The 13633-nt window shown below is 49.1% G+C and overlaps 4 protein-coding genes across 4 annotated transcripts; 1 reads left to right on the forward strand and 3 right to left on the reverse strand.

Moving 5' to 3' along the window:
• Positions 1-82: 82 nt before the first annotated feature.
• N7466_000934 (aromatic alcohol reductase) lies at positions 83-1384 on the reverse strand (the record flags this gene model as incomplete). Its single annotated transcript, XM_057160332.1, has 4 exons — positions 83-460; positions 530-856; positions 945-1229; positions 1298-1384. 4 exons carry the CDS (start codon positions 1382-1384, stop codon positions 83-85), a joined length of 1077 nt encoding a protein of 358 aa, XP_057026580.1.
• Positions 1385-5573: 4189 nt separating this feature from the next.
• On the reverse strand, positions 5574-6506 carry N7466_000935 (uncharacterized protein; the record flags this gene model as incomplete). Its single annotated transcript, XM_057160333.1, has 2 exons — positions 5574-6356; positions 6420-6506. The coding sequence occupies 2 exons, from the start codon at positions 6504-6506 to the stop codon at positions 5574-5576; spliced, it is 870 nt and encodes a 289-aa protein (XP_057026581.1).
• Positions 6507-9446: 2940 nt separating this feature from the next.
• N7466_000936 (uncharacterized protein) lies at positions 9447-12119 on the forward strand (the record flags this gene model as incomplete). Its single annotated transcript, XM_057160334.1, has 1 exon — positions 9447-12119. The coding sequence occupies one exon, from the start codon at positions 9447-9449 to the stop codon at positions 12117-12119; it is 2673 nt and encodes an 890-aa protein (XP_057026582.1).
• Positions 12120-12505: 386 nt separating this feature from the next.
• N7466_000937 (Voldacs domain-containing protein) lies at positions 12506-13480 on the reverse strand (the record flags this gene model as incomplete). Its single annotated transcript, XM_057160335.1, has 2 exons — positions 12506-13130; positions 13200-13480. The coding sequence occupies 2 exons, from the start codon at positions 13478-13480 to the stop codon at positions 12506-12508; spliced, it is 906 nt and encodes a 301-aa protein (XP_057026583.1).
• Between the last annotated feature and the right edge of the window lie 153 nt (positions 13481-13633).

Consider the following 13633-nt stretch of genomic DNA (forward strand, 5'->3'; position numbering starts at 1 on the left):
TGGGAACGGTCGGCGTCAACCTGGAGCACGGTCGCTCCCATGGAAGAAGTGCGAAGGGGGGGTGGGTGAGAATTTATTGACTTCATCGCGACATGAGAGAATCGCTGGACTCTGTGCGGGGGAAGATACGGGTGTACAGCGAGTCGCTAGATTCCGTGCGGGGGAAGTGGCGCTGGTGCTTCCGAGAAATCACTCGGTCCGTGTAGACACCCTTGGCAGTACCGCGAATCACAGACTCCAGGTACTCGCGGAAGTCGGTCGGCTTGAAGTCGGGGTAGAGCTCGGGGGTCAGGTGGTAACCAAGGTACCGTGCGTAATCCGGGTTGTTGTCGCCCCGAATGCCCCAGGAGTATTGGTATTCGGCGAGGTAACGGGGAATGAACTTGATGGGGTCGAAAGGATAGGTCTCACTGGCCTGTCGGGCAGCCAACACTCGGCTGCAGATAGTCTCTTCGGGGACCTGTAAAAAAAAAGATTAGCCACCTCGACATGACTTGAGTTCGAATCGACAATTCAATTGGGTACATACGTAATTGCGATCGATCTTCTCCTCACTGATCTCCTCCATGAGGTTGTAGATGTCGTTCTGCGAGGAAACCAAGTTGTACGCAAGGACCTTCTTGTTCAAGGTGCGGGGGTCGTTGATGATGAGGGCCATGTAGCGACCGATATCGCGCAAGTCGGTCAGGGCGGTAGTGACACTTCCATCGCCGATAATCTCATCGTTGCCGGATGTCATAGCATAGTCGACACGGCCCGAGGGAAGGCGAGGGTAGGACAGCTGGTACCACCAGCCGACATCGACGAGGGTGTAGGGGAGCCACAGCTGGCGAATTTGGTTGTAAACGATCTCTTTCTACACGGGGGCGAAAAAAAGAACCAAGGTCAGTGGTAAGTTCCTGAATTTTAGGAGGAATGGCACCACACGTGTGCTGTTTTCTTACCTCGTCACGCAGCCACATCACACCACCGGGAGGTGCGACGGTGATGAAACCACAGGGAATGAATCGCTTGACGCCGACCTTCTTTGCGGCCTTGGCTAGCGGAATCTGGTCCTGCTGCTCGGCAGGGCCGACACAGCTGATGACGACATCAATTTCGGCTAACGCCTCCACCAGTTGCTCCTCGCTGGCCTTGAGATCGCATTTCCGAATGGCAATACCACGATCCTGCAATCTCACGATAGCGGGCTTGTGAACGGAGATGGGGCGGACAAGAGCGATGACTTCCTGTATAAAAAAGAAAACGACAGGGATTAGAAAGATGGCTAGGATAGATTGAGTTAGGAAAGTCATACAAATGATCCATCTTCCAGCAGTCCATTTGCGATGGATCCTCCGGTTTCACCCGCGGCTCCGACCAAAAGAACCTTGGTCTTTGACATAATGACGGGTGATGATCAACAAAATTGGCAAGTTAAAAAAGTGTTTGTTAAAAAAAATCAAGGTGGTGATGATAGTTGGTGGGGGAAGGGAAATGAAAGAATTAAAGGAAAGGAAGGTTGGGAAGGAATTAGGAGCCAACGACGTTATAAACCTCTAGTGTTCCACCAACCGATACTAACCCACTTTCATTCCTATCCGGCGTGGACGTGGGTCAGAGAGTGGATGTTGGTTCCCCTCGTTTTGAGGGGGAGATTTCACTCTTTTTTTTATTTTTTGAATTTTTATTTCTTTTTTTTTTTTCCAATCGGTCAGAGGGGTCGAAAGGACGTCATTTTTCTCCTTAGTGCTTTGTATTATGATCGACCGATTCGCATGATCTCTTTTTAATTTTGATATATCGATATGTGTGGGATCTTTTTTACAATATAATCCACCTGATTAGTTTCTATAATTGATCCCTAAAATTTCCTGATTTTTCTCTTTTTTCTCTTTTTTCTCTTTCTTCTCTTTCGCCTTCACGGGCCGGTGGTTCGGGGGGATCTGACTCGGTTTTGGCCCTTACGTCATTCCCTTTACGGCTTCCCGGTTGAATAATTATGATGTTTGCGGTGCGCAGTCCTCCGGTGGTGTCTGAGAGCCACATACAAAAATTATAGAGAAACAGAAGAAAAATCAGAAAAATCAGAATTGCAATAACAAGTTCTATAGCTAACATTTCCAGTTTAGTCCGCATATGACTAGTTTCAACATGCGATCAAATAGTCTCGTTTTGATCTTCCCGGGGCTATCCTCGGTGTGCTCTTAGTGGCCAAGGTTTCGGGAACGTGAAATCCCATGTATCATCTTGTGTGCAGATGATCAAAGGTAAATCGGGCATGGTCAGAGGGAAATATGTCCAATTAATGAAAAACATTGAAAATATTCCCAATGTTGCATTACTCTCCCCTTTGCTCACCCCCAACGTCAGTGATCTTCCGATCTGCGTTGGATGTTGGCCTTGGAACACCTAGAACAAGGTATCCAAGCACTGTATTGCGGACCTGGTGCGGACCGGCTTGGTACTGGGTTTTTTTTGTGACGAAATTGCAGGCCGGTAAGATTAGTCATGGATTCCCCAATCCCTGAATCCCAATTCCATCTCATTTCCTTAACGGACCTTCTCCGTTCCATGGTCAACCCGTCTTGAAAGGCCAATCAGGGTAAATCTGGGTATTGTGGCTGGAAATTTATCTACTGCTTCGGGCTGAAAAGAGGCTTGAAGGAGGCTGAGGCTAGGGAGGTTAGGGGACGGGTGGTTCGAGTTTAACTTGTACCCCGTACGGAGTACACTTGGGTACTCCATTACCCAAAAGACCCAAAGACCAAAGATCGTGCTTAGCGTCACTGAGTACGGAGTAAATTCCCCAATAATTACCGCATTTTGCCTTCAAAGTTACTCTGTACTAATCCAAAAACCCTGGCAAGCAAGCTCCCAGCCACAACCGCCCTGGGCGCGGGAGATCGGTGCCTGGGCGTGAACCTCCTACATAGTGTCCTTGCGCCGGTTTGTAAAATATCCACGAGGAGAAAAGAAAAAAAAAATACAAAGCCAATGCGGCATTGACCAGCGCAGTCCGCAAATGAGACATTTCCAAATCGCTCATCCTGGATTTGACTCGGGCCTCGATTCCCCAGCATTGAGGGGTGTGTGCAGGTGGGGTCAGGTTACTTGGCGACCAAAAGCTGGAAATTCTTCTCAATCCAGTAGCGATACGTGGAGATCTCCAAGCCCCCCACCACAGGAAAAATCAGCCATCGGAGAATGCGGACAGCGGACATGCAAGAGGTGAATGTGAATGCTGCAGAGGGTTGTTTCGGTACGGTCCTCCCCCGCATAATCAGGCAATGAGCTGCTTTTCATCAAGTGTGGTGGGGTTCAGTACCCCAGGGTTTTCATTGCTGATCCGTGGCGGGGTCAAGGTTTGAATTGATGTGCATCGTCATTATCGGATACATTCTATCGCTAGAGGGGAGAAGGAAAGAAAAAGAAAAAGCTGATGAAAGAACCAAAGGACGAAAGGACGAAAAACGGACCTCCATTGGTGTTGGATGCATTTTCCAGAGGATTTCAGTAGTGTTTCTTTTTTCATTATTACCATGGAATCTTGTTATGCTAAGCTACAACCAAGATGAAAGTGCCTTTCACGGGCCACGACTTTGATCACTCGCCAATCATTTTGGGTTCCTGTTATATTCTCCTTCACAGGTATGCGCTCGCCCCCCTCAAATCCCGACATGCCATCTTTTTTTGCCTCATGTCAAGGCCGCAGGTTGTTGAAAACTGCGGGTACTTGTATGCCCAATCACTTGCAGTATTTCTCGTGACACAACTACAGTGCCCAGGTATTAGCAGATCAAATTTTGCTGGAAGCTTGAGTCGGTTGACGTACAGCTCTGCAGTGTTTACCCTTGTGGTCTAACGGACAGGCCTAAGAAGCCACATTGACACCGTTAACAAGGTCCCTAAAGCTGACATTGAAAAACAAGGGGACAAGATTCCATTTATTTACCCTGATGCATGCATTATATGATGAGCGGCATCGAATCGGTTTAGCTCCTTCCACGCCTGAATCAGCTTCAAGGCTGGCATTCTCCTCGATCGGAGCAGCAATGGCCAAGGTGGCTAGAAAGAAAGCGATGATGGCCGTGAGACGCATTTTCGATGAAAAACTGATAGACCCCCGACTGAGATTTCACCGTCGAGAAGATGTTCCTCAATGTCGCTCATATGGACCCTTGCGTCCTATTTATGCAAAAATTCCCTCACCCAAAACACCACCTGTCTTGTTTCTCGTCAAGGGGACAGAGTGGTAGCAGAAGGTACCCTTCCTGTCCCTCTGTGTCTCGCGATGCTGGTGTTTCACGAGATTCGATCTTTCAAGAACAGTAACCCAATTCCTGTACTTTGTCCGGGTCGGCTGGTCTGAATCAAATTTCAAATTTGTGTGATCTTCAGAAACCTTGATCACCTCGTTAATTTTATCATCTATAGAATTTACTGTTCGTCTTCAAGTGTCTTGACGGGAAACTCAATTGCATCGTTGTAGATGGATGCCGGTGTAGCGTACAAGAGGGTAAGATTTTTGTTTCCCCCAGCTATAGCAAAGGTTGCATCAATGTCGTTTTCGTATTAGGTGGTTGGTAAGAAGCTACAATCGTAGCCAACATAATAATAAAACCAGTGAGGGATCCTTCTTAGACTGTTCTAGAACGACATTGTTATGAAAACACTTCCCGGTTGCCATCTCCAGGTTTCTAACCTTCCGGGTGTACACCCTTTTCCAACTACCCCACATTTCAAGAGACACAAGGCCGGAGCGGAGTAACCGCCCAGAACTGTGTCCGTAATCTTTTTTTCTTTCCTCCTGGGCCCTGGTTCATACTAAACTCACGAGAGTACTAGGACACATCTATGGATGCCCCGAGGTCGGATACTACCTGAAATGCCCACGGGTGAAAAATATTCTAGCAGACAACCCTACCTATTCCCTGTCGAAAATGCCCATCCACACTTGTTACTTTCCGTCATTGAAATACAAAGCCGATAGAGATTGAAGAACCCCTTCCCCTGCCGAATTGAAAAGAAGCAAAAAGTACACCCGCTCCCCTCGCAGGAAGTCTCGCATGGATCGCAGAACTCTAATAGATATCAAATCTAGAGTTTGTTCAGGGACCGATGCACCTGAAGGAGCTTGCTGTGGTTTTATACGAGTGGATTTGGGCTGGAAAGCTTGGAAATATTGAAAGTACTACGACCAGTCAGCACCTGGGGAGAATGTAACACACATGTACATTTAGATAGTAATATTTGAACATTTGAATTCGAAGATAGAAAATCGAATGATGTGGAGTGAGCTTATAACTTGGAACATTTGAACTAGCATGAACTGAACCTTGGAAAGCCAGTAGCTCCCAGGTTTAATAACATTATGATTCACATCATTGAATAAACAACGAGCCCATTGGTCAATATTAGGGTAGACCAGCATTTGGCTACAGATGTCAGTACAACCGGGCACTGTCCACCTGAGTCCCATCCCTATTTCTCACAGGTAAATGTTGCTTAGACTCATAAACTTAATTATCTCAAACTTGTGGGACCAGTCGATGCTCGACAGGTCCCTAATCTTCACAGAAGCCCAGACCCTACTATACTCCAAAGCTCTGTGTACTCCTGCCCATCAGCATTCCCATACCAGGGTAGACCTTCCGCTCCAGTTCTCTCAAATCGCGCAGCTCCCCACCAAAATAAAGCCGCACCGTGAGCTTTGACGCCTGCATCGCTAGCAGTCGCTCTCGTTGTCGACGTCGCTCCTCCATAATAATTGCCCATCTGGCCCGGACATCTTCGACCCTCTTCTGTCGGGACTTCCAGGATTTCTTCCAGAGGTGAGTTTGATGCATTAATTCCAGACTCTCGTCTTTTGGCCAACCGAGAGGTCGTGGCATCTTATGGCGGACTTGTTTGACTTCTTCTTCCTCTGAGGGAGAGAGCTTGTCTATCTTGTCCATGCGCCATTGCCACTTTCGTAGAGATTGCATGTCTGTTGCATCACGGCAAAGAGTGAGCACGCCTCGGTGGGCTAGGTAGTGTTGTCGGATGTGAAAGTCAACTTTGTAATGTGCGAAGAGGATGGCAAGCTCAGGATCAGTTGCTTCTTCCTCGTGGAGTTGAGAGTCAAGAGTGTGCTCCACGGTCTTGTAATAAAGTTGACGCTGGGTGTCAGAGATGACCTTCCAATGTGAAAGGTGTTTGTTGGGTGTAGTAGTGTCGAGAGGAGAGATGTTTTCATCTCGGGTGTTTGCATTTGTGAAGAATGGGGGGTAGTTGGTTGTGATGTATTTCCCCTGGTCAATATCTGCCTTCATTGAAGCCTCAGTGACGCTGAGAGGGCATTTTCTACAGCCCAGTGCTTCTTCCAAAGCAGTTGCCTATATTCCCAATTTAGTATTAATTGTATGTCAAATAGTATTTGGTGCAAGATTCACTCATACCATTGTTTTCTTCTCTGATTCTTCCCAGAGTTTCTCCTGGGTGCGGTAGTCTAATGGTCTCACGTGGAAAGCCTTGTGAGAGTACATTATTGCTGTGGTTGTCTGAGATAGTATGATTGATGGGGTTGTCTGTAAAGTTGTTGGAAGGTTGATGGTGAGGTTGCGGCGCAAAGCATTATTTTATAGTGCAAGAGCTTGAAAAGTGGTTTCTAGTTGAAGTCCTTGCAAGCGAGTCGTATAAAACAATAGGATCCATTGAATTTGCTTGGTGAAAGAAATGTCGGCTTGTTCGCAGTATTCACGCCGTGGTATTCTTTGATCTTTGAGGGTGAAACCTAAAATCTCAGTTACGAACAATGAACCTTGGGAAGACAGAGAGAGCCCGCCACTGCCTTTGTATGGTAAATTTAGACTATTGACAAAGCTTGCAAATAAAGGACTTGAGAAGACGAATGCTCTCTTAAAACAAAATCCCGAGCTTACCTGCCGGGTAGATTCCAATCAACTGACTTAGATCCGAGCGTGGTCATCCGAGATAATGCGGGGGGCCCGTGATCCGATCACTGGGCCTCATTCGATCTTCCGGTCACCGCTATCTACTTAACTTGCACATGCCCGCTATTGTCGGTGTGTGATCGATGCGAATTCCGTTGATTTCAGGTTTATACCTGTTGGTAAGGTATTGTGGCTTCTGTGTTGAATGTCGTCATTTCATCAGCACGATGATCGACAGTTATGCTGCAGTGGCTTAAGCCTCCAGATGTCCGTAAGCTCATTTCTATTTTAAGCTAGTCAAGGGGCTTGCTAGGTATTCGACTCATTAATAAAGAGCAATGTGCATAGAAGCGTAGAGAGTTTCATGTTAAATTCTCCGATTCTCCTATACAAGACCCCTCTTCCAAAAGTTGTCATCTGTTAACCCTGGAAACCCTCGGGTTCTTCAAGACAAAGATGAAAACACCAGAACGAGTACGTACAAGGTAAGGTTATCGCGCCTATATTAAATGAATGAGCCTCTTTTCGAAATGCCATGAAATTCAAAATTCCAGTTCGTATATGGTACTTTCACACAATGACTAAGACCATGGACCATCTCGGAGCCCAAACGCTTCTCCCGAACATCAGCACATGTTCCGTAGTCTTCCTATCTCTTATGTTTTGGCAAGTTTGACGCTGTCGATCATGAAAACCACGTGTGTATGTGGAGTTCCAACTTCCCCGAGACCCTACTTTCACTGGAAGCCCAAAAAACGGCCCTATCTTTGCTAACCAGAAAACCACAAAAGCCCGATCTCCCGACATTTGACGGTCGATCCAGTTCCGCCCCCGGCCATTCAAACCTAAAAAAAAAAAAACATGGTTGAGGACCACCGACTATTCCGACTATGAACTTGAGGAGGCTACCAATTTCTCCTGTTAACTTTGTCCAGTCCTTCTCTCCGAAAAGTCCCCCCGAACAGGGACGATGGCGTTCTGGCCCTAGTATTGTCGAAGATTGAGTTGTCGACTCAGACAAGACGACTCAAAGCTTTCTCTCTATTATTGATGATGATTATGCCGCTACAAGCCGGGGCTGACGGCGGTCTGATGTGGATTTTCGTGGCTAGCTTTAAGGCCCTTGAGCACGGGTGTCGCCGGCCACTGGAGGTTCGACAGAGGGCCTATGCGCAATGATGGGCGCTATGGCGCTGTTCCGGTGCTGTGAAATAGGGAGTGAATTTGCAACGGCCAAGAGACATACGTCATGAGGAAATTCTCGATTTTTTGGGCTTTCAAGTGACTTTTAGTGCTCCCTTGCTTCATGTTTTCGAATAATCGTCATTCTCCGTCTGTCCTGGTGGTTGTGGTTAATTCATATTCTCACATTGACCGGCGCCCGGGGTATGCCTTATGCGGCAACCCATGTTCAAGGTGGCGCGTGGTATCGCAGTTCCATGAGCGATGGTCTGAATTCCGATATTTGGACCATCGAAAATAAGGAGCTTGTATCAGCCCATTTTGGCTGTACTGGGTTCATTTCGAGCCCGAATCCACGCTGTTCTTGCAGATGACTGTCAAGCCCGGGAGCTGGGCCCTCAGTTGGCCGCTGTTGTTCCAAGGTCGGGAGTCGGACTCGAGACCGCCGTTGCGCGCCACGACTTCCGCGCCCGCCGTCCTCAAACAACTCGTGGCTCCACGCCAAATCAGGCACAATCGTTCAGACAAGATAATTGACAGTCATAGATACTGTTGTTGCAATAATGAATACACTCTTACAGAAACGATGTTGCTAATCTATCAATCATGAGCACACCCGCAAACAAAAGGCACCCCACCGCTTCTCAGAAGCCAGGTTCCCTGGGACATCGAGTAACGTCACACGCAGAGTGAATACGATGTTAGATGATCGCGGATAATGGAAGTCACAGATTTGAAATCTTTAGATGTTTCTAATCCAGGCCTGCCCAGGTGTTCGCGCACATAGTGTTTTTGTGCTAGAAGCCAAGACCAGCATCGGACATCGACCCAGTGACAGGTCATTCCTGAGTATTTGTTGACCACGCTGATCTTGATCACTTAGACAGAATATCAGGATGCGATTCATTCCAATCAGATCTTGCCCTGTCGCACGGACGTGCTAACGAACCATATTTACTATGTAATTCGTCGGAAGTTATTCGATGCCCACAAGAAAGGGGTCGGGCAGTATGGCGACCAACATTCCTCACAGCACCGGTGGTGATGCGGCCACATTCTTGGGCGACCATCAATGTTCCTGTAACAAACGAAACAGCAAGTTGGAATGTCAGTTATGGCGCTTGCTTCCCATGTTTGTTTCTTTGTTTCTCCTCGAGATACCACCGTGCGGTTCTTAGGCCATAACACGTTTGACAAAGTAATCCAACGCATCGAAAGATATTCAGCTTCAAGAAACGGATCTGTTACATACGACAGAGGAGAACTGACGAATGATCAAATCAACAACGATCTCCCGAATCGCGCATCAAATCTCGTCACCACGGCCGGTAATACGCCAACGAGGCGGCCATGCTCAGCCTGGGCACGGAGGTAGCCATCGCCGCCTCGGGCGCGGCCATCTTCGTCGTCTTCTCTGCGGTTGCAATTGTGGTCTGGGTCAGAGTCCGCAAAGAACGCCATGCTCTCAGAGTACTTGGCCTCAGGGGAGAGTATAGGCATAGTGTTGGCTTTACTGGGGATACGTTGACTGAGCTATCTCGAGAAGAAGGACGTGCTCTGAGAGCGCACAACCTCCCCTATGGGAAACCAAACGAATGGGGTCAAGCAAACTCGCGCGAGCATCTCCTACGACCAAAAAATGGATCTGATTCATCATTCCCACTCATGGAGAAAGCACGATCACTTCGCCATTCACTTTCACGATCCCGATCAAAAAGGCTATCCAGGTCTTCGCAGAAACATAGTCGCATGAGTTCAATGGCAACTGTGGCTGAGACGGTCGTTCACAATAGTCCCCCCAGGGCCTCTCAATCAAGAGACGATATCCCTCTCTCGGCTGTAGAAGGGATCCTCGAATTACCAACAGAACGAACCCCTCGTCAAACGCCGGATTTAAACCAAGAAGAGCAGCCTGGCTTCCATCTGGGAATGCGTCCAGTGTCGCCCGCCTGGCCACTACCCTCACAAAAAGACCGATCAGGTCTGTTCCCTGTCGTGGAAAGTCGGACTTCCCAAGAGATGTTTGATCCTCCCCCTAGAATCTTTGAAGAATCGCCGTCGCGAGTTCGAGGAACAAGCCTTACTAGCCAAACACCTGGGATAGTCCCGGAGAGGCCTATTCCGCCGCCACCTCCAACTGCCTTTCAACCAGACAGAATGAGCTATTTAAGAAACGACTCAATTATGCGCTTATCTTCTATGAGTCTAGACACGACAAACAGCTCCATTCTGGAGGATACTCGACAGGGTCCAAGATCCCTTGATACCGAGCTGACTTCCCCAATTTTCCCATCTGGCGCTACATCTGTGCCCTTCAGCGCGAGTGATGTTGGAGTTAAGAACGGTCGGAGAAGCTTCATCGCAGCTAATACTTCAATGCCCCCTCTGCATAACTTCCCCGTTCGTTCCTCTTCTACCGCCGAAGGACGCAAGCGATCATCAATTATGGATTCCATATCATCTCCCCGGCGCAGCTTGACGACCACCTCTCGAAACCCAAGCACTGCTAGTGAAAATCGGTTCAGCTTCACTCCAATTCCACGGAGGCATGATTCGATATCTTCCAATGGCCCATCAAGACACCCATCGATACGAGCTGGAACGCCCGTTTCAATGAACGGCCACCAAGCTGGACCTGTGATTAACTGGCGGCATTCGAGCTCGTCCATGTCTTTTGTGCCACAATACAACGTACCACAATACGGCCAGTTCCAACAACCAGCCGTTTGGGAAGGCGAGCATTACGACAACGATCCATTCTACGGAGGCTCACCTCAATCCAATGGCACTCTCTTCTCTATCGGTTCTCCAGGGCAGACAGTTGGCTCGATGCCGCAGAGCCCAATGCAGCGATCCAGTCTTTCTCTCCGTGGTCAACCTCTGCCATCCGCACTGAAAAGCTCCAACTCCCAGCGAAAGGGTCACAGACGCCAGAACTGCGTGCGAATCTCAATCCACCCACCCATGACCTTCGGTGGGCCCGCATTCTCTCCAACCGTAGAGGAAGAGCCAGAGGACCTCGACGCAATGGAAGAATTGGATCTACGCGAAAGTGCCATCAACGGCAACTTCAAGAACCTACCTTCTCTACCTCCCCCCGCAGCCACAACCTCTCCATCTCCTCTCTCAAAGCGGACCAGTCGCCGAAACAAGCCTGCCCACAGCACATTAGGACCCCTGGCCGAAGAGCCCGCGTCTGTAACCAACAAGAGCCCCCCAAACAAGGACCAAAACCAACTCTTAACCTCCGCAAATCTATTCAGCAAGGATCGCGACTTGCCTGAACTCTTCACTTCCCTTCCTACAGATGGAGGTACCCTCACACATACCCCCTCTCCTGAGCATAATCTAAGTGTCTGGGCTATCCCCGAAGAGGCTCCCTCCCCTTCATACGAGAACCACTTTTCCACCGGCAGCCCCCGCCGCACACCCCTCAAAGGCCCACGCACCCAACCGGGCCGCAGTGCCCGCAGCAACTCAACTCCAAAGCCCATGGAACCCCTCCCGCTCATGGGCGTCGGCTCGCCAACCGGTCTACCTCTAATAACCGGCACCCAAGGTAGCGACTGGCGGCGATCCACCGACTCCCTGTTTCGCACAAACACCGACGCAACGCGCAATCGTGATTCAAACGGCTCCTCCCTTGGTCTGATTGGCCCTTCAATACTCGCCGATACTGCGGCTTTCAAGAGCCGCCAACGCAGCGGAACGGTCAAGGACCGCGTCACTATTTGGGAGGATGCTAATCGGAGTGGCTCGCCTCCTAAGCCTTCCGCTGCGCACCTCGACGGAGACTATGTGTTCTCTGATACTAATTCCTCGCCCACACGTTTGCACAATAGTATCCCAAGATCGCTTTCGAAAAATGGGCACTCGCCGTATCGTGTGCCTAGCCAACGAGCTCCGCCGACGCCTAATTCTGCTGCGCGCCGCGGTCTGATTACTCCGACGGGAAAGAGACTTGGTCTGGGAATTGGGACTCCAGGCAGCTTGTACGATGGTGATGGTTTTTTGAGAGAGTAGTTTCGTTTTGATACCTTTTACTTTTATTTTTATTTTCTCTTCTTCCTTTTCCCTCTTTTTGGGAAATCATTGGCGTCGTTTTTTTCAAGTCTTCTTTTTTTGATTTGATCTGTGCTCAAAAGCCTTATACCTTTCTTCTCGCCTGGAGCATTTGTCTTTCTTCTTCTTTTCAGCTCCTCACTTTTTGATGCGCATTTGCATCCTGTTTTTATATCCATCGGTCTAGTTAGTAGTAATTATAAGCATAATCTCTATTGATTAAACGTGCATTCTTTTAAGTGTAGTATATCTCAATTCGAGCTAAAGTTCATGTACCAAGGTCCGTTTCCAGAATATTTTATCACTTATCATGAAAGTCAAATAGCGTGTGCACTTTATTCAAATCTTTATTCAGTACGGCGCCACTTCATCTCATCTCCATCCTCTTCAGCCCCATTCTCCTCTTCCCGCTCACGCACAGTTCCAGCTCCAGGGCCAAGCGGGAAAGAAGGCGGCTCACCACCAGCAATCCAATTGCCCTCCTCGTCAAAGAACTCGTTCATATTCTCTGCCGTAATCCACCCAGAGCTTCCAGCTACAGGCGGGGGCAGATCTCCATTGCCAGCACCAAGCTGGTAAAGTCCGTCCTCATCAGCAGAAAGGAACTTGCCCTCTTCCTCGTCTTCGTCCTCATCACCTGGTTCCACGGGATCGGGGTGCAGGTTTGAGCAGGCGGAGACAGCGTCGTAGAGCTGTTGTGTTTGTGATTCTGTTTCGTCGGAGGTATCTAGCTCTGTAGGTGTATCTGTAGATGGAGCAGCGGGTGTTTCGGTGGGCGGTACAACGGTCAAGATTAGGCAGTCTTCTTCGTCGTCTGCAGAGGGAGCGGTGGGGATCGCGATTTGCATGTAGAGACCTTGGACTTCGGTGGAGGAGCCTGGGACAATCAGGCGCTGGATGGCGTGCAGGGAGATGGAGGGGTAGGGAATTGAGATTCCGGCTGAGGCACTGGGTGAGTATAGGACGAATTTCCTGATGGTATATTTGGTTAGCTGGATCCAATTCCATGTAAGTAGGTTGTAGGGGCAAAATGAGACTCACTCGGATCCCACCCATACGTCCACATTCTCAATGGCAACCTCGCTGCTCTCTCCGTCCTCGTCGGTTTGCGCAACACTTCCGTTTGCTGTCGCGTTCTGGCCGCGCAGGGCATTCAGGGCCGGGTTGGCGAGCAGGTCGCTCTCAAGAACCACGACCTTGCATCGCTGGCTGTGGTAATGCAGTACTGGTGGTCCGGAGTAGAAAGAGCTCGGAGTACGAGACTGGTGCTCCGCAATGGGCACAAAAGAGGATGCCTCGGGGGCAGTAGCAAGGGGTTCCATTTCGAGTGGTTATAGGGTATTTTCCTTGGGTTTTTGGAGGCGTTAGAGGAGGAGAATGGTGGTTGCGCGTGGTTTTTTGGGTTGGTCGGAGGTCAGCGTGGTGAAAAGTTGCGGGAGCTCTGGGGCGGAGGGGCTTTGTTCCGCGGTACGGTT

The sequence above is a fragment of the Penicillium verhagenii genome (genome assembly GCF_028828195.1).
Source record: "Penicillium verhagenii strain IBT 33310 chromosome Unknown utg000002l_segment0_segment0, whole genome shotgun sequence".
NCBI lineage: Eukaryota > Fungi > Ascomycota > Eurotiomycetes > Eurotiales > Aspergillaceae > Penicillium > Penicillium verhagenii.